Source organism: Mustela erminea, chromosome 5 (assembly GCF_009829155.1).
Source record: "Mustela erminea isolate mMusErm1 chromosome 5, mMusErm1.Pri, whole genome shotgun sequence".
NCBI lineage: Eukaryota > Metazoa > Chordata > Mammalia > Carnivora > Mustelidae > Mustela > Mustela erminea.
In genome coordinates, this window is record NC_045618.1 from 117583604 (window position 1) to 117604365 (window position 20762).

General features: G+C 37.6%; 1 protein-coding gene across 5 annotated transcripts in view; it reads left to right on the forward strand.

Annotated features, from left to right (window-relative positions):
* The first annotated feature begins 1713 nt into the window (after window positions 1–1713).
* CATSPERB (cation channel sperm associated auxiliary subunit beta) overlaps window positions 1714–20762 on the forward strand; it is a 118440-nt gene continuing 99391 nt past the window's right edge. For 3 of the 5 annotated variants that reach the window (XM_032344652.1, XM_032344655.1, XM_032344654.1), the window contains exons 1-5: window positions 1715–2328; window positions 5343–5421; window positions 7205–7293; window positions 9013–9153; window positions 13223–13283. In XM_032344652.1, coding sequence (XP_032200543.1) covers window positions 5343–5421; window positions 7205–7293; window positions 9013–9153; window positions 13223–13283 — 370 coding nt within the window. In that variant the 5' untranslated portion in view covers window positions 1715–2328. Of the gene's footprint in view, window positions 2329–5342; window positions 5422–7204; window positions 7294–9012; window positions 9154–13222; window positions 13284–20762 lie in introns of all 5 variants that reach the window. The other 2 variants (XR_004286069.1, XM_032344653.1) reach the window with 2 other exon arrangements.

Below are 20762 nucleotides of genomic sequence, written 5' to 3' on the forward strand. Positions count from 1 at the left end.
AGCTGCATACAGAAGGATCCTACATGAAGTTATAAATGTGTAGGGAACAGACTGAATAAATATGTCAAAATGTTAGCAGTGCTTCTGACTGTTGGTTTATTTATTTTTTATTTTTAATTTATTTATTTATTTGACAGAGATCACAAGTAGGCAGAGAGGCAGGCAGAGAGAGATGAGAAGCAGACTCCCCACTGAGTAGAGAGCCCAATGTGGGACTCGATCCCAGGACCCTGGGATCATGACCCGAGCCGAAGGCAGAGGCTTTAACCCACTGAGCCCTGACTGTTGGTTTATAGGTAATTAATTTCCCTGTATCTGTTTGTATTTTTCCAATTTTGCACTTTTATAGTCAGAAAAAAAATTTACGAAGAAAAAAAATAGTGATCCTTCTTCTAACTAACACCTTCCCTGGTTCCCAAACCTCCTAACTAGATACCTGGTGCCTGACTTATTTTTTTTTTTAAAGATTTTTATTTATTTGACAGACAGATCACAAGTAGGCAGAGAGGCAGGCAGAGAGAGAGGAGGAGGAGGCAGGCTCCCTGCGGAGCAGAGAGCCCAATGTGAGGCTTGATCCCAGGACCCTGGGACCATGACCTGAGCCAAAGGCAGAGACTTTAACCACTGATCCACCCAGGCACCCCCTGACTTGTGTTTTGGGGGAAGAACATCTTTCATTGCGCTGTTATGGGTAAATCACCTGCCTGGGAGTTCTCTTGGCACTCATTCACCTCAAAGTTAATTCATCAGTAAGTCTGACTGAAGCTGATGCTTATGTTCTAGGGAAGGAAAGCATTACTCAGTGGGGGAAGGGGGAGGAAGCTTTACATGGGGACAAACAGGGAAAGGAAACAAAGGTGTTGCTGGGGGAAAAGAAAGTGATGTCACCTGCTTCATAAATTTCTTGAGGGCCATCAGCGTATACAACCCTGCTACAACCCTGCTCAGACATTCCTATTTTGATGCAGTCCAGGGAAGCAGCTTACCACAGAGTTGCTACAGAGACCAGAAATTACAGCTTGCTTCCAGAAGAAAGCTTCATCACCTTCTGTCATCAGAAACCAGCAACAAAAAGGAGCCCAGTTTTCTAATGACTTTCTATTACAGAAAAAGCATTTCGTTGAGTTATGCACATTATTCTAGATCGAGGAATAACTTTCTTCTTTAGGTCAAGGTCACAAGAAAAGGTAAGAGAAAAGTGTTTTGTTTTGTTTTTTAAAGATTCATTCACTTATTAGAATGCGTGTGTGTGTGTGTGTGTGTGTGTGTGTGTGCATGGGGTTGTAGAGGGACAGAGGAAGAGAGAGAGAGAGTCTCAAGCAGACTCTGCGTTGAGCACAGAGCCTGAACTGGAGGTCAATTCCAGGACACTGGGATCATGATCTGAGCCAAAACCAAGAGTTGAACACTCAACCGACTGAGCCACCCAGGCACCCTAAGGCAAGTGTTTCTTATACAGGCTCTTCCAGGAATAGATGAAACCCACACACTAGCAGATTCTACATGGCCTTTTGAAAGGATGTCTGCAGGAGAGCATAAGTGTAAGACAGGTTTTATCATCATTATTAAAGAAACTGCTAGCTCCTGTGACCATTCATGCCTTGTCAGGGTGCTTAGTAAGTCACACAGGTTCAGTCTGGGGTCACAGCCAAAAGCAGACTAAGTAGATTTAATCAACCAGACAAGGGACATTCACAAAGAACAGATTGGCAGATCACTTGGTCTTGCTGATTCCCACACATACACGGCTCATTCTCATCCTTGGACTTTGTGGGTTTACTTATCCTGCTCACCCTGTCAACAAGGTCTTCTTTAATTTTCTAAAGTCCCAATCTTCCCTGAAGACACAGTTAGGAAGCTCTCTTTAACAGATTTTCTTCCCTTAAACCACATGGTATGTAGTTGGCATTTCTTTTTAGCATTTATGTTTTTCCTCAGACACTCAGTAGTGCCACTGAGGATTTTTGGATTTTGAAAATAGTCATATGTAGGTTTCTGAGCCTTCCTGGCAGATGTATTAGAGATGGTAGGTTTGGAGAAACGCCACCTCTTAGATTTTTAGAGAAAATGACCTTTGGTACTCTGGAGGAGGCAGTTAATTGGAAATTCCAACTGCCTACCCTTTAGATTTTCTAAGCCTGCTTCTGTACTTGGTAGCAGCTGATTGGCTGTTACCAAAGTTAGTGGACTACTAAACCAGTAAACTGAAACCTCAAACCTTGGTTTTCTTTCGCAGCCTGGATGGAAGAAAGCTTGGGAAAATACGAAAAAGAAAAGTGCAACTAGTCGGTCATTCTATTGGAGGCAATCACAGTAAGAAATATTAAAGTAAGGGCCCTGCTATAGTACCTATTGATAATGTAATCACTAGTCTATAACAGAGTGACTAAAAATGAATCAGATGATGGAAAATGTAGGTTCCTTCTTTGGGGGCAATTCTCAAATTTTTTTTTTTTTTTTTTTTTTTTTTGGTGCTAGAGAATAGAAATACCCAGATATGCGACTTACATCTGGCCATTATATAGAATTCATCATTATTAAATGGGATGGGTAACTGGAGGTAATTTTACTGCTAATAGAGTGAGTAAGGAACGCGGTGAGGATAAAGACGCTGCTTCAGTTCATCAAGACATGGATTCAGAGCTAGTATTTATCAATTGCTGAGTCTATGTAAAGCTGCTGTTAAATGTCTAAAGTATGTTACTCGTTCAGTTCTCACAACAACACCGTGAAGTAGCTGTTATCCCTATTTTACTGAATGAAGAAGTTAAGTAATTTTCCAAAGATCAAACATCCTAATGGACAGAGCCAATCTTAGGCCACAGTCAGTGCCTCCTCTCTAACCAGGAGATGGTTGGTTGTTGAAAGCAGGTGGTACAAAATTGAGCAAACTTGTGATACTGAAGAAGTGGAACACGAGATTAATGAAAGTATGCAAGAGAATTGTGGGGGACACAGTAAGCAGTTTTGGTGAGAGGTCAAGTCTACTCAAATCCTTCATATCTTTGTGTTTTTAAATGTTCATTTTGTGGCATCCTAGTCAGCTGCCTAAATCTTTTGAATTGGGAGATCTTGGTGTAAGCCTGGCTCTGTTACTAGCTAGTGATGGACTTTCGACATGTAACTTTGGGTCTCATATATTAACTCTAAAGTGTTTTCCATGTCTAAATGAAAAAAGAATGAATATGGGCTGAATTACTAGAACCAGGGAATGTGTAGCTACTAGCAGGTCCACAGAGAGCCTAAACATCCTTCCTTAGCTGTCTCTCCCTTCAGTTATGCTCTCTCAGGTTTCCTGCCCTTAATAAAAGCACTTAAAAGCCTTTTAAAGTAGGTTTTTAAGTTCTTGGGTTGAAGAGAGATACAACCAAATCCACTCAAGTGAAATTAGAGATCTTTTCGTATGTATTCATGAGAACTGAACTCGAGCAGCTCTAAGGATAATGTAAAAATAAGTCGTCCATCCTGGAGCCCTAGAGCACAAATGCATTTAGATCCATTTTTTTAGGGATGAGAAAAAGTGATGGGTTCTTTTAATGGTGTTATGTCATTTAATGTGAATGTTTAGTGAACTAATACAAGATTTTCCTGGCAAAGGCACTATTTTCAGCTTGACTGTGATGACTTCTCCAATTAAGGTTAAATTCGTTCTCGCACCAAAAATGTAATTGAGCATAGCACCATGCTCATACAGTTTACCCTACTTTTGTTTAGTCTTACCTTGTGAAAACTGTTTTCTTAGGAGACCAAAAAAAAAAAAAAAAAAAAAAAAAAAAAGACACCATAGTTCTTCCCTGACCAGGTGCTGAAGATGACCAATTTAAAAATCCAATGAATGAGCTTTATGTTGTTGGCTAAATGTATTGAATCAAGCAAAGCCATTTTGAGAGAGGAACAACATCAGTTAAGTTGAATTTACTCAGTAGTTGCCAGGAGCCCCGCAGCATCTGGATTATGCTTCACCTACATCTGGCAAGTCAGTCTGTTACTGTTTCTTGGATGCTGGCAAAAGAGACAAGAACTCCTAGGTCAGAGACAAAGGACTTAATCACTCACAGCGAAAGCAGTAGCCAGAGTTTCAGCATGCTGCTCACCCCAGTTCCCCATGTCCCCCCAATGCCAAGGAGCAGCTATCCATCAGGAAAGCTGCATTAGCTTAGTAGGGTTACAAGAGCAAAATACCGCAGGCTGGGTGGCTTAAACAACAGAAGTTTATTGATTCACACTCCTGGACGCTTAAAGTCTGAGTTCAAAGAGCTAGCAGGGTTGGTTCCTTCTGAGGACAGAGAAAGAAGGATGCATTCCGGGCCTCTTTCCTTAGTCATCTTCTCCCTGTGTCTTCACATCGCCTCCCCTTTGCACTTGTCTGTGCCCAAATCTCCTTTCCTTATAAGGACACCAGTCACATTGGATCAAGGCCCACCCTAATTTTCATTTTAACTTACCACTTTTGTAAAGACCCTATCTCCAAATATGACCACATTCTGAGTACTGGGGGTTAGGACTTCAACAGATCAATTTTTAGGGGAACACATTCCAGCCTGTCAAAGAGGCTTGCTTACACACACAGTGGGGTGAATTATAGGGGAAGAACACTGAGCTTGGGAGATTTACCAGATTTACGCTCCTCTTATCCAAGGGAGATGTTACCTCATCTCTCAAGGATTTTTTAAAAGATTTTATTTTATTTACTGGAGAGAGAATATAAGCAGTGGGAGGGACAGAAGGAGAGGGAGATGAAGACTCCCTGCTGAGCGGACAGCTGGACATGGGGCTCAATCCCAGAACTCCAAGATCATGACCTGGGCCAAAGTTAGACACTTAACTGACTGAGCCACCCAGGTCCCCTTCATCCCTCAAGGTTTCTTGCCACAAACACAACTCTGAGAAAAGGCCTGGGTAAAAAAAGTATCCAGGACTTTGCATGCTAGGCACATGGGGAGAACACGCAGGGAGGCTCAGGACCCATATGCATTATCTCTCTCAAAATGAATGCAGGCAAAATGTCTGATCGAGGTACAGCTCTACTGTCCTCAGTCTTTTTCAAGTCAGGCTCTGTTTTACACAGCTGTAGAATTGATCACACCTCCCAACAGTTGTCCACACTGAAGAAAAACCAGAGCCAGAGCTCTTTAGTTTGCAATAGTGATATTTATAAATGTCTTTAATACCAAGTGGGAAGTAAATGTAGAGCTTTGTCAACTGTTACATTGTCACAAAAAAGGAAATAATTTTAACTTAAAGGAATAGATGACTTCTTTACTATGTAGTTGTTTGTCAAAAAGAAACTAAAAATATGTTCAAAGTGATTGAACAGAAATAATTCTTATTTCTTTCAATAGATGGGATTGCTACTTTTATGTATTATAATTTTACTTCTGAACATACTTGATTTTTCATCAGGAATAATATATAATAAAGGTAAGTTTCAGACTCTTAGACTCTCTTTTTTCTTGTAGGAGTTCTTTATTCCCTTCCTCACTAACAATTAAAATATATTTTTTGGTACTTCTTTACGTTGTCTTTCAATTTTTCCCAGGTATTATTTATTGTGTTTTTGTCCAGAGGTTTCTAATATTGCCATGAACCTATTGTTAATAAGTTGTGTACATAGACACCTTAGATATGGAGTTTCATCACTTATAAGTATTAGAATATTTCAAACTGAAGGAGCATTTCATATTTGAAAAACGTGAATTATTTAATAATTTAAATAGTGGTTTTTTTTTGTTTTGTTTTGTTTTGTTTTTTGCTTTTTCCTACATGGTTACATCTGGTATGAGCTGTAAACTGAATTATAAGAGAGATTGAGGCTGAAGACAGTTTTCTGAAAGTAATACATTGATTAAATTACCCAGTAGGACTTTTATGGTGGAAATGCTTTGTAAAAGGAATAAGACAAGGCAGTTCACCTCCATGTGTGCAGATTGTCTAGATTTTCTAGCATTTTGGACTAGATCTGCTAGAACATAGTAGATGCTTAATTAAAAAAATTGTTGACTGACTAAGGAAGAGAAGGATTTGGGCTATCTTCTATTCACAGGTGTGTTGCAGAAATGCTTGAGTCCTGGGATAACTCAAGGATAACCTTGAGTCCTAGGTTCTACTGGAGAATATATAATACAGAGATGGGTATAATCTCAGATTGGAGAGTCACAGGCCAATTTATGAGATTTCAGAGAAGGGAGCATTTACTTCCACCTGAGGAGGTGGTCAGGGAAAGCTTTGCACAAAAGAGGGCAATCAGTCTAGGTCCCCAAAACGAGTAATCTGTGTCTATGCATTTGTGGGGGAGAGGAATTTACAAAGACAACATCAGGGTAAGTGATGGTAAAGTCATGGAAATAGGTAATCATATAATGTGAGGGGAGCAGTAAGTATTTCAGTTTGGCCAGAATGAAGGTATAGAAGAAGTAAACTATGTTAGAAAGATAGGAAACTGGTTCATGTCATAGAATTACTTGCATACCTGGCTGGAATTTGGACTTTAGCCTAAAGTCATTGAGATGGAGATTGACAAAATGGATAAAACCCCACAGGATCCAACTCTGCTTTCTACAAGAGATTCACTTCTGATCAAGATAAGGAGAAGGGATCTTCCTCCCAACCCCTTCTCCAACCTTTTGGGAGAGTAGTCACTTTCCTATCAATAGCTCTCTATTAAAATACAAATTCTCTCTTCAGTCTCTAACCCTTGTTCCTTTTCTGTGCTTACCATGGACTTTAAGAATCAAGAACTATTTAATATATACGTTGCAGAATTTCCAGCTTTGTTTTATCATTGATCAGTAGTTTTGTACCATTGTAGCCAGAAAATGTACTTGTTATGATTTCAGTCTTCTTAGATTTTATATTTGTTATGTCTCTTTTTGTGTGATTTAGCCGGGGGATTCTTCTGTGTGCACTTGAGGAAAATGTGTATTCTATTTTTCTTGGATGGAATGTTTAATATATATCTTTCAGAACCATGTAAAGTAAAAAAAAGTTCTTATTGACTTTGCATCTGGATAATGAAATTTGTTGGAAACTTTAAAAAATATTAGAAAGGAGTCAAGAACTGGTTTTTGTTCACTACTGAATTTAAAATATAGAATTATAATTCTTACTCTTTTAAAATTATTTTGTCACTTTAAAAAATATGATTCTTTTAATGGAAGTTCTTCTATCAGTGACCTAAAATATGTGTATTTTTTGTATTATTTAGGTGATATGGAGAAACACTTTATGTGTGATAACCAAGGGTTCTCCCAAAAGAAAGAAATAATCAAGTTATATCTTTCCTCAGATGACTTGGTAAGGTCCCCTAATAGTATGCAACAACCCCTTACAGTCTTTTTAACTCCACGTGGAAAACCAGTAGCACCATACTCTTTTCAAATACCTTCTACTATGTTCAGACTTGGAGAGGTAAAATCCTATGTAAATAATAATCTTTTTTTATTCCATTCCGCTTGGATCAGGTAAAATACTGCATTTAGCCATTAAACAGCCTGGGTGGTTTTTCTTTATTTTTTATTTTTTTAGATACATCCCTTGCCCCTTTTAAAAGGTTTGGTTTGTTGTAATGATCTTTATTTTTTATGGATCTGATTTGTCCTTTGGAAGTTTGACAGATGTAGCCTGTTAGAGAAATTTACTTCATATGACCCAAAGAAAGAATCTTTCCCTTTTATAACGAGTACCACATTGCAGTTGTCATTGGGATAAGGGATTTTATTTCTTCAGTTCATATAAAGGCATTTAAACACACATAACTCCCCAAATAAAATAAAATGTACTATTAAGATAGTCGTCCTGCAAATGCTAACAAAAGAGTAAGCTCAGAAAAAAATATACAGATTGCTTGAAAATCTCCGATGAATATAATAAAAACAAGGACAAATATATTTTCCCCCAAAGTATTTTTTTTAAGATTTTATTTATTTATCTGACAGACAGAGATCACAAGTAGACAGAGAGGCAGGCAGAGAGAAAGGAGGAAGCAGGCTCCCTGCTGAGCAGAGAGCCCTATGTGGGGCTCAATCCCAAGACCCTGGGATCATGACCTGAGCTGAAGGCAGAGGCTTTAACCCACTGAGCCACACAGGTGCCCCCCACCTCCAAAGTCTTTTTGACTTAGTTTCCCGTTCCTTCTTGATATGCCAAACATATATTTACTTTTATACTCACAACTGTTGTGAAGTGCATGTCGTTTGAGTCAAAAATACCTTCCCTCTTTGTGATTACATATCATGGAGAAAGATGGGCTTTAGAGGAAGAGAGACCTTCCAAGCTGGGGTCAGATCTTGGAGCTATGCACAGACACACACGGTCTGTGTGCCTTCGGGCAGGATACCTAACCCTGATCATCCCTAGTTTTGTCCTCTTAAATAGGGAATTAACTGTAACTTGCCTACATTTTGGATGGTTGTGATATAGTAGTTCTAGAAGTGATATTAGTAGAAATGATGCCTAACATTTATAAAATGTTTATGTGTGTCAGGCATTTTCAGAGTGTTTTATGTTCATGATGACATTTGATCTTCTATAAGATAAGTACTTAAGATTTGTGGAGGAGGACTGAGCCTCCCCTCTTAGATTCAGTACCTGGCACTTGTAAAATAAATGGATGAAAGACAGAATAACAGGAGAAAAATAAAATAAGATAAAATAAAATAAAATAAAATAAAATAAAATAAAAGAGGGATTTCTACATGTGATGGCAGATGGCTTTGATTCTATATTTATTAAATGTAATAACTTTATGTCCATTTTTGGACAGCGAAGATTATTAGATTAATGAATTGGAAACCTGTTATGACACTGGCATGAAAGATGACTGAGTTCTAGAAGTGTACTTTTTCAAAAGAGATTCCCCCCACCCCCCCACTGCCCAGAGACGAGAATTACTGCAGATAGCAGTCTTTGGCAGCATCTATTTTCATAGCTATCCCTCACTTTTAAATTAATGTAGAATATGCTTCTCTCCATCAAATTGTCATTACTTTTTGTTTTCTCCCCTCTTTCCCAAAGAAAATCGAGTGCTCTTTCCAATCTGAAAGTGAGCTTACTTCGAAGGAATTTCTAGGTGTGTTCACATCAGGAGGACTTGCTCCGAGTTTGGGAATTATAAATAGTACATATACAGGCATCTTCCACTTCAATTTAACTTTGGTAATAATATTTTATTTTATTCTTTGATATTATTAATAAGAAGCATACTCTCTCTTATAGGATGTGGTTTTTTTCAAAAACAGCTCCTCCATAATAGCACATCTCTATATGTTTAAACCTAACAATACAATGTTACACTTTTTGCTTTAAATAGTTTTTAAGAAATTAGCTTGTGTGCTGCTGAAGCAAGCACTAGTTCTTAAGAAGTTAAGGAAAAAAATACATACGGTTTTTTAGCAGGTCTGTGGGCGATGAATTCTCTGGGAGTTTTATCCCCTCGAAAATATCTTTACTTCACTCTCATTTGGGGGGATAACAAAAAATGTATTTTTATTAAGATATAATTTGCATACCATACAGTTCACCTATTTAAAATGCACAATCAAATGCAATTTAATATAGTCACAGAGTGCGCCAGAATCACTACTATCTAATTTTAGAACATTTCATGACCGTGAAAAGACAGCCCATCCCCATTAACAGTCACTCCCCCGTCCAGGTTCTGCTCTCAGATGTAGACAACACTACACTGCGTGGGTCTCTCTGGAGTTGCTTATTAAGAACGTCTCAGAGAAATGAAATCCTACAACACGTCGCTCTCTGTGGGCTTCCCTTCAGTTAGCGTGACCTCTGCACGTTTTGTCCACGTGGAGGCACGTGTCAGGATTTCATTTCTTTTTATTGTCAGATCACATTCCATGGTATCAACACCATGATTTGTTTATCCATTTGTCAGTGGCTAGACATTTAGGTTGTTTCCACTTTGGGGCTACGATGAATCATGGTGCTATGAATATCTGTGCACAAATCTTTGTGTGGAAATATGTCTTTTTTTTTTTAATCTCTCTTGGGTGCCTACCTGGGAAATCGAGTTGGCAGGTCCTAGGGTAACAGTCTGGTAACTGCCAGGCTGTTTTCCAGAGTGGTTGCACTCTTTTACCTTCCCACCAACATTGTATTAGGGTTCAAATTTCTCCACATCCTCACCCACAGGTGCTATTGTCAGCGTTTGGTGATAATAGTCATCCCAGTGGATGTGAAGAGCTATCTTGTTTGGTTTGGATTTGCATTTCCCTGATGATTAATGATGTTCGGCATTTTTTCCCACATGTTTATTGTCTATTTGAATATCTTCTGTGTGGAGCTATCTATTTAAATTCTTTGTCCATTTTTAATTGGGTGGTCTTTTTATTCTTGTCTTTATATTCTCAGTACGAATCCCCTAGCAGACACATGATTGGCAGATGTTTTTCCCATTTTCTGAGTTGTCTTTTTCCTTGCACAAAAGTTATTTTGATGAAGCCTAATTACACATTTCATTGTTGTTGACCTTGTTCTTTGGTGTCATGTAGGAAGCCATTGCCTAGTCCAATGTCACAGAGATTTACCCTCTCTGTTTTCTCTTAAGAGGTTCATAGTTTTACTTTTTACATGCAGGTCTTTGATCCATTTTGAGTTCATTTTTGTGTGTGGTGTGAGGTTGGGGTCCATATGCGTACTTTTGTATGTGGACATCTGTCTTAGCACCATTTGTTGAAAATACTCTTGTTCTTTCCCTACTAAATTGTTTTGGCACCTTTGTTGAAAATCAGTTGACAGTAAAGGTGAGGGTTTATTTCTGGATTCTCAATTCTATTGAATTGATCCATATCTATCCTAGCCAGTTCAATGTTGTCTTGATACTGTTGTTTTGTAGTAAGTTTTTAAATAGGAAGCACAAGTCCTCCAACTTTGTTATTCCTTTTCAAGGTTGTTTTTGCTAGTCTTTACATGAATTTGCTAGCTTCCATATGAATTTTAGGATAAGCTTGTCAATATTTACAAAGAAGCCTGCTGGAATTTGGATAGAGATTGTGTTGAATCTATAGATAAATTTGGGTGGTATTACCATTTTAATAATATTATCTGTCCATCCATGAATATAGGATGTTTTTCTATTTATTTAGATTTTTAAAATTTTCTTTCAATGATACTTTGTAGTTTTATAATTCTTTTGTTAATTTTATTCCTAATGTTTTATTCTTTTGTATTATTTTTTCAAAAGATTTTATTTATTTATTTGACAGACAGAGAGAGCACAAGCAGGGGGAGTGGCAGGGAGAAGGAGAGGGAGAAGCAGGCTCCCCCCTGAGCAGGGAGAACAATGCAGGACTTGATCCCAGGACCCTGGGTTCATGACCTGAGCTGAAGGTAGACACTTAACTGACTGAGTCACATATGCGCCCCTCTTTTTTATTCTGCTGTAGAGGGAATTGCTTCCTTAATCTCACCTTCAGATTATTCTTTGCAAGTGTGTAGTAATACAATTAATTTGTATATATTGATCTTGTATCCAACAACCTTACTGAACTCATTTATGAATTCTAATAGGTTTTCAGTGGTCACTTTGATTTTTTTAATGATATTTTTGTCAGATACAGAATTTCTGGTTGACTCCCATTTACTTCCAACATTTTGAGTACATTATTCTGCATTTTGAATATGTGAACTGACACCATTGTTTCTGAATGAGAAGTCAACTATTAATTGTATTTTTTTAAGATTTTATTTATTTATTCGACAGACAGACATCACAAATAACTAGAGAGGACGGCGGAGGGGGGGAGGGGGGAAGCAGGTTCCCTGCTGGGCAGAGGCCCAATGCAGGGCTTGATCCCAGGACCCTGGAACCATGACCTGAGCTGAAGGCAGAGGCTTTAACCCACTGAGCCACCCAGGCACCCCTATTAATTGTATTATTGTCCCCCGTATGCTACATGCCATTTTCCTCTGCATGCTTCTAAGAGTTCCTCTTTGTATTTACCCAGATTGGGTTTCTCTGGACTTCTTAGATTATAAGTTTATCAAATTTGTAAAGTCTTTAGCCACTGTTTCTCTAAAAAAAAAATTCTGCTCTTTTCTCTGTCTCTTTTCTTATTGGAACTCTATTATGTACATTTTAGAACATACAATATGGTCCTGGAGATATCTAAGGCTCTGGTCATTTTTCTTTAATCATTTCTCCCGTTGTTCAGATAGAATAATTTCAACTGCTGTATCTCTAAATTCATTGATTGTTTTACCATCTCCAATTTGCTCATCTAGTAAATATTTTATTTCATTATTAAACTTTTTGCCTCATTATTTTCACTTTGTTTTATTGTTATATTTTTCATTTAGGTACTGGGATTCCCTATCCATTCTTTCACTAAGACATTTTCTTTAAGCCTATGTACATATTTGTAGAAGCTGCTTTGAAGTCTCTGTCTGCTCTTTGGACTCACTCTGGGTCAGTTTGTCATCTAACTTTTTTTTTTTTTTTATCAGTTACATGTTTCTCTTTCTTTTCATGTCATAGCATTTTGGTTAAAATTGGACATTTAAGATAAGAAGCTGTAGCAATTCTGGATTCTGTTATATTCTTATGAGATTTTGCTGGGCGGGGGAATTGTTGGTTGTGGAATAAAAGGCTCTTTCTTGCCTTGACACAAACTGTAAACTGTCTTGTCTATGGTTTCAGCAGCTGTTATCTCTGCTCAATTTTTTAACTTTCATGGTTGTTGTTGTTTTTGTTTGTTTGGGTTTTTTTTTTTTTTAACATGGCCTTTATTGGTCTCCTCTGTACATGTGTTGCCACAGGATTTGGGGAAATTTATAATTAACTCTGAGCTCACCTCTCTTGCAGTTCCTTTGACCCTGGGATTTTCCCCTTAAATTCCCCAATTCTCTGTCTACACCAAGCTCTGTTCTCTGACACATCAAGCCAGTAATGCCTCAGTTTTATGCTACCTGAGCACGGTTGCATAGTATGCCCCTTTATAGAATTTTACATTATCAATTAACATTTTAGTTATTTCCAGTCTTCTACTATTACAAGCAATGATGAAAAATATTCTTGAATACATTTTATTTCACAAATATGTGACTATAATGTAGGATAAATTCTGAACAGTGAAATTGCTGGGTAAAGGGTATATGCATTAGATGTTTTAATTTAATTTTTACTTTTAAAGATAAGGTGGGATATAACAAAGTAAGTGTTGCCATTGACATTATCAAACACTATATTCTGATGTCTTCTTTATTCAAGTTCAGTGATCGAGCTTACTGGTTGATCAGTATTCCCAGAGAAAACATTACAAAAAATACAGGTAAGAGTGATCTGAACTAATTTTTTTACTCATGGGTCTGGGTTGCCAAAAGTAGCAAATAAAAAACATTTATATTAAAAATTATTTACTATTCCACGTAAGTGTCTCATGTCATAGTTGGGACATACATAATAAAAACCCTTGTAGCTCATCTAAAATTCAAATTAACTGGGGTTCCTATATTTTATCTGGCAATTCTATTATAGATAGATTGGTTTAACACACATAACATTTAAGTAAACTCATTTTCTAGAAATAACTCAGAAGTTGTAGTATGGAGAAATTCACTTACTAATAGGTTACCTTAAAGTAGTCTGTAATAGGAAACATATTATTCACTATGGAATCTACTATATGTGTTATGCGGTGGCATAGCTTTATATGTTACTATAAATACCCATATGGAAAAAGGAGGAAAATAAAATTCCAGGAGTTATAAGTACAGAGCTAGTGGACGGAGCTAGTAGATCTTGAGGCATGAAATACATTTTCATAGCTTAAAAATGATGAAGGGCATATTATTTTAATATGATGGGTGCAAAAAGTGGAAACCAACTTGCTTTCTTCACGGCAAAAAAAAATAAAAAATAAAAAAAGATATTTGTTTTTGTCATGGAGCCCAAAGATAAAAATGCAACCAGGTTATAGGAAGGAATTAGGACTAAGATATGGACAACCATCAAGACTTTCACCTTATTTCTCATTTTGTGTTTTCTATAAATCTACTTTTATTTTTCTCTCTCTGCTGACTAGCTCTTCACGCTGCCTCACTGCTAGTCAATTTTTGAAAGTATATATTTCCTAGGAGCCAGTCCAATTCCAGATTCCCAGGAGAGTATCTTTAATGGGCCTAGTGTTGATCCAGCACCCACTTGTGTACCAGTCAAATGGGAAGGGACCAGGACAATGGGGATCCTACTGACCAACCCCTCTAGGTACAGGAGTAGTTAAAGGGCATATGGGATTGTGTGTCTTTCAGAGTAAATGTGGGGGGTGGTTGAAGTAAGAAAGGGAAGATAGAAAAGTTTCCATATGAGGAAGTATCAAAGAAAAAATCTGCAAAAGCAGCCTCATTGCTGTAATATCTAATATGGATCAGACCAACAAGTTTGTCTGTATTCATCTTAATTTTTTCCAAATTAATCTATTGGAAACTTGGTGATATTTTTTTCAAAGAACTCACCTGAAAATTGTACTCCTTTTATTTTTTTTAAATCTAACTTAACTCTCATCAATATTAGGATGGAATGTTCTAGCTCCTTGGCATAATATTGACATGAGTTTGAGAACTGAAAAAATGAAGATCACTTGTTATTTTTGCTCCTTCTAGTAATAAACTATGATTTCAGAAATGCAGTGATTCTAGGGTCACCCAGACAGGAATAACGGTGATCTGAGAACTTAAGTATTTCATATGGAAAGACATCACATGAGCTCTGCCTCTCTTGACACAACTCCCTGGAGTGAGTATAAATAAATATATTTGAGCTCATAATATAATAGGAGAGGACTGCCTAATTACTAATAAGCTAGAAATCAGGAAAAAATATGTTCAGGGGGAAGGAGACCAAAATTGCTATTTCATTTTTTTTCTTCCTTAATCATATCTTATCTACTGCTCTGGCATGAATTAAAGTATTATGTAAGCATGACATCTTGGGAGACATCTTGGGAAAGGTAGTTGAGGACACATCACCCATAGAGGTAACAAAATAATCATCATAGTAGTAGAACTAGCAGGTTCATCACTATTCTAAACACTTTACCTATTCTAACTAATCTATCCCTCTCTATGTGCTAGGTACAATTATTATGCCCATTTTCTTTTCTTTCTTCTTCTTCTTCTTCTTCTTTTTTTTAAAGATTTATTTATTTATTTGAGAGATGGTAGGGAAAGGCAGAGGAAGAGGGAGAGAGTCCCAAGCAGACTGTTTTGAGCTCGGAGCCCGACACAGGGCTTGATCCCACGACCCTGAGATCATAACCTGAGCCAAAATCAAGTTGATCACTTAACCAACCATACCACCCAGATGCCCCTATTGTGTCCATTTCAAATGATTCAACGGAGACCCATGGAGCCATAGGGAAGTGCAGTGATAGCTAGGAAGTGCCGAAAGCAGCCTGAAGTTTGACAGCTTAAAACTGTTGAAAGTAAAAAGAGTTCTTCTTTGATTTACATCTCATAATTTGTCCTTTTTTAACATTTTAATTAAGGTATAATTTGCATTCAGTAAAATGTACCCTTTTTGAAAAGCATCTAGTTCTGTAAGTTTGCACAAATGTGTACAGTTGTGTAATCACTACAGTCAAGATACAGAACTGCTCTAGTACCCAACAACATTATCCCACCCATGGTCAACCTCTCCCCATTGTCCAAGCCCCCCATCGCTGTGGATCTATTTTCTTTTCCTGTCGCGTTTGCCTATTCTGGTGAACATATTCATATACGTGGAATCATGGAAAATGCGGCCTTTTGAATCTGGCTTCTTTCACTTCGCGTAATGCATCTGAGATTTCTCTATGTTGTAATTTCTTCCATTTTCTTCCTGGATAGTACTCCGTTGTATGGGTATACCAGAGTTAATTTTATTGACGGGCATTTGGATTTTTACAATTTTTAGCTATTTTGATTAAAGCTGCTACAAGCATACAGGTTCTTTTGTAAACTTAAATTGTTTTGTGTTTGGCTAATACCGAGTAGTAGGATTGCTGTGTTATATGATAAGTGTAAGTTTAACTTTATAAGAAATTGTCAAACTATTTTCCAAAGTAGCTGTATCATTCTGCATTTTCACCAACAGGTTATCTGAACCCATGCCAGCACTTAATATGTATAAGGGTGTATGTGTGTGCACGCGTGTGTGTGTGTGTAATTTTAGCCATTCTAATAGCTGTATAGAGACATTTAATAATTTTAATTTGCAATTCCCTAATACCTAATGACATTGAATATTTTTGTGCTTATTTGCTGTTTGAATTACCTATGCAAATTTTTTGCAAGCTTGTTAATTATTTTGGATCCAAGTCCCTTATCAGATATATGATCTACAAATAGTTTTTTCCTATGCTATATCTTATATTTTTCATCTCTTAAGAATATCTCTTGAAGATCAGAGTTTTTAATTTTGGTGAAGTCTAATTTATCAGTTTTTATTTTATGGATTACACTTTGGGCATCATAGCTGACTCAAGTTCACAAAGATATTCTCCTGTATTTACTTCAAGGAGATTATGGTTCCAAGTTTTATATCTAGGTCTGACTCAATTTGAGCTAATTTGTTATATGGACTAGGTTTATTTTGGGGGGAATACAGATACCCAATTATTCTAGCACCATTGTTATAAAAACTATTTTGTATCCGTTGTATTACTATTTCTGGGTTCTCTGTCTTTTCACCAGTACCATGTTGTTTTGATTACTTAAGCTTTATAAACAACAAGCTTGTAGGGGCATATGGGTGGCTTAGTGGGTTAAGCCTCTGCGTTTAACTCAGGTCATGATCTCAGGGTCCTGGGATTGAGCCCCACATCGGGCTCTCTGCTCAGCAGGGATCCTGCTTCCCCTTCTCTTTCTCTGCCTCTCTGCCTACTTGTGATCTCTGTCAAATACATAAATAAAATCTTTAAAAAAATAAAAAATAAACAATAAGCTTGTAATAAGTAATGTTAATCCTTCAACTTTGATCTTTTTCAAAACCGTTTTGGTTAGTATACTTCTTTTGCCTTTATAAATTTTAGAATAAACTTGTTAGTTCTATTTAAAAATCCCATGGTTTTTAGATTTGGATTGCATTAAATTTGTAGGTTAGAGAGAATTGACATCTTACCACTGAATCTTCCAATCCATGGACACTGTATACCTCTCCATTTATGTATATGTTCTTTGAACTATTTCATCTGGGCTTTGTGGTTTTCAGCACAGAGATATTACACATTTAAAAAAAAAGATTTTTATGACTAAGTATTTCACGTTTTTTGGTAGATTATAAGTGGTTCTTTTAAATATTTGAATTTCCAACTGTTCACTTCTAGTATGTAGAAATATGATTGATTTCTGTAGATTGATTGTGTATCTTACAATCTTGTTAAATTCACTTATTGGTTCTAGTAGCTTTTGTATATTCTTTGGTTTTTTGACATAGAAAAATCATTCATCCAGAAAGAGAGAGAATTTCATTTCTTCCTTTCTAGTATGTATTCATTTCTTTCTCTCTTTCTTTTCTTTTCTTTTTTTTTTTTTTTTTTTTGTTCTCATTTATAGTGGTAGGACCTCTAGTACCATGTTTAACAGAAACGATAAGAGGACATCTTAGCCTTGTTTCCAATTTTAGGGGGAAAACATTCAATCTTTCATCATTATGTATAATGTTACTTTGGCATTTTGTAGATGCCCTTTATCATGTTAAGGAAGGTCCCTTCTGTTCCTAGTTTGCAGAATTTTTATCATGAATTGGTGTTAAATCTGTTGAATCTGTTAAATGCTCTTTCTGCATCTGTTGAGAAAATAAGTATTTTCCTCTTCAGTGTGTTGATAAGGTCGGATTTCTTTCTTTCTTTCTTTTTTTTAAAAGATCTTATTTATTTATTTGATAGCGAGAGAGAGAGAGAGAGAGAGAGAGAGCAGAGAGAGAGCCAGTGCAGCAGGGGGAGCTGCAGGCAGAGGGAGAGGAAGAAGCAGGCTTACAGAGCAGGGAGCCTGATGTGGGGCTCAGTCCCAGGACCCTGGGATCATGACCTAAGCCAAAGGCAGACTCTCAATGACTGAGCCACCCAGGCACCCCGAGGGTGGATTTGATTGATTCATTTTTGAATTTTGAGCTAGCCTTACACTCCTAGGATAAACAACTCTTGGTTATGGTGTGTCATCCTTTTTATATATTTTTGGACTCATTTGGCTAGTTTGTTCTCGTGGTTATCAGTCTGGAGTTTTACTCCTAAGGTCTTTATCTCCTTTTGGTATCCGATAATGCTATCTTTTTTTATTTTTTAAATTTTTAAAATTATTTTTGTTAGCATATGATGTATTATTTGGCCCAGGGGTACAGGTCTGTGAATCGTCAGGCTTATACATTTCACAGCACTCACCATATTTGCTCTGCTGTTTGCTTGCTGCTGATGAACACCAGGGTGGTGCTCAACTTTAAGCTGAAAAAGGACATGCAGGGCTTTGGGGAGGAGTCGAGGTAGCCCATAACAGGGGATAACATCCTGTTCTTTACAGAGCCTCAGATGCTTTAGAATTTTCATCACCCTGGGGAACATCTTCAAGATGTCCTACAGGATCAAGCTGTTTGGCTCTAGACCACCAGATATGAAACTCGGAACACACCTGCGCAGGTGCTGAGTCTCTATCCCTCCATTTCTGATGACTTCAAGAATGTTTTTGGTTAGGAAACCACTGATCTTTCCAGAAAGCCGAAGCTCATGGTGGTGGGAAGGGCGGAGGGTGTTTGGCAAGATGCACAAGGCTTCCCAGCCACATTGCTTTTCTTTTCAAAAGTATTTTCACTTTGGTCTCTGAATTGAAATGCTGTCTGCTTAAGGCGTTCCAGGAAGGCTTAAATAAGGGGCTGTGATAGCAGTGCATTCCCCATAGATAAAAGAACATGTCTAGATCATTTTATTGTATTGCAAGTCAAGATTTCACTAGAAACCAGTTTCTGGATATTTCTTGGTTTATTTTTAATAGCCATCTTTTGGATTACAGGATTTTTAAAAAAGATTTTACTTGTTTTAGAGGGAGGGAGAGAAAGAGTGAGAGCCCCATGTGTGCAAGGATGGGGTGGCGGGGACGGGGACAAGGAGGAAGAAGGACAGAGGAAGAAAGAGTCCCAAGCAGACTCTGCCCTGAGAGCAGAGCCCGTCCTCTGGAAATCCCATGGCCCTGAGGTCACAACCCAAGCCAAAACCAAGAGTTCCTCGCTCAACAAACTCTGCCACCAGGAGCCCAAATTATACTGATTTTTAAAAATCATTTTCATCCAGGAATCTGGGTAAAAGGTTGGCTTTTTAATTTTGATTCATGCTCTTTATTGGACAGGGTTTATGAATAATGAACAAGTTCATTGTTGCTGGGTCCGACAGCACTGCTGGGACCAACAAGGGACCGTGGTCCAAATCCCCCACCCCCTCCAACCCTCCAGATGGGCTCTGCTTGGCAACTCGCTACAGCTGGGGTCAGCCCCAGGACTTGGAGGGTGAAGATTCCCGTGGAAGACAGACCCAGAACAGTCAGCAGAGGCAGACAAGAATGTTATGAGAAATTTCCCCTTGAGGCCCTCTGTTCAATAAAGTAACTTCAGGACCTATTAATTGTATAATTACTAGACCGATGGTGATATTGTGACTAACTTCTGAAAGCTAGGGTTTCTGAGTGCTTTTCAAGAGGGCGATTTCAAGGTTGAAAAACAATGAGCCTCATTCTAGGAAATACAGCACTTTGCACAGAGGTTTTTTGAAAGGGAGTTCTGGTCTAATTGCCAAAATAGAAATACAGGTGATCATTGCCTGGAACCCCACAGAGCTGTGTGGTTGTTGTGGTTTTTGAAATCCTGACTTGCAGGGAAACCTGGTGGGAAGGAATATAAGTACATAGGCTTTTACAGAACTAAGTGACCCTGAACATAAAGCTGATTTCTCAAAAGAGAAATGGACAAGTACATAAATAGATAAATATGAGGGAGAGTCCCTCCTATGTTATGGAAAAGGTTTTACAAGGTCCTCTTTACATTAAATGTTTGGTGGGATTCTCCAGGCCAGTGAAAACATGTAGGCCTGAAGTTTTCTTGGTGCGAAAGCTTTTAACCACAAATTCTATTTTCTTTATAGATACGGGGCCTACTCAGGTTTTCTATTTTTTCTTAAGTATGTTTTGTCAGTTTGTATCTTTAAGGAACTTTTCCATTTCATCTACAGTCTTGAATTTATGACACAAGAACTGTTTGTGATATACTCTTATTTTTCCTTAGAAGAGGGAGCCTGCAGTGATGGTCCCCCATTTCACCTTTAATATGACTTATGTATTGCATTTTTTCTTCTTAGATTAGTCTGACGAGTTCATCAATTTTATAGACCCTTTCAAAGAAGTATCTTTCGATTTCATTGATTGTGAACCTTGTTTTCCTGTCCTTTATTTCATTGACATTTACTCTTATTATTCTACTTACTTTTGGTTTAATCTATGGCTTTTTCTCCCCCAGTTTCTTAAATTTGGAACCTTTAGATTAGGGGTGAACAAACTACACTTCTGGCCTGCAACCCATTTTTGTGAACAAAGTTTGACTGGAACACAGCCATGTGCGTTAATTTCTGTGTTTGCTGTGGCTGCTTTCAAAAGCACTACGATGGCGGAGCTGAAGTTTTTGGGACAGAGACCATACGGCCCATAAAGCCCAAAGTATTTACTACTTGACTCTGTGTAAGGCCATTGCTATCTTTCAACCCCGGCTTCGGATAGGTGATTTGTTTCTTTTATCTGCT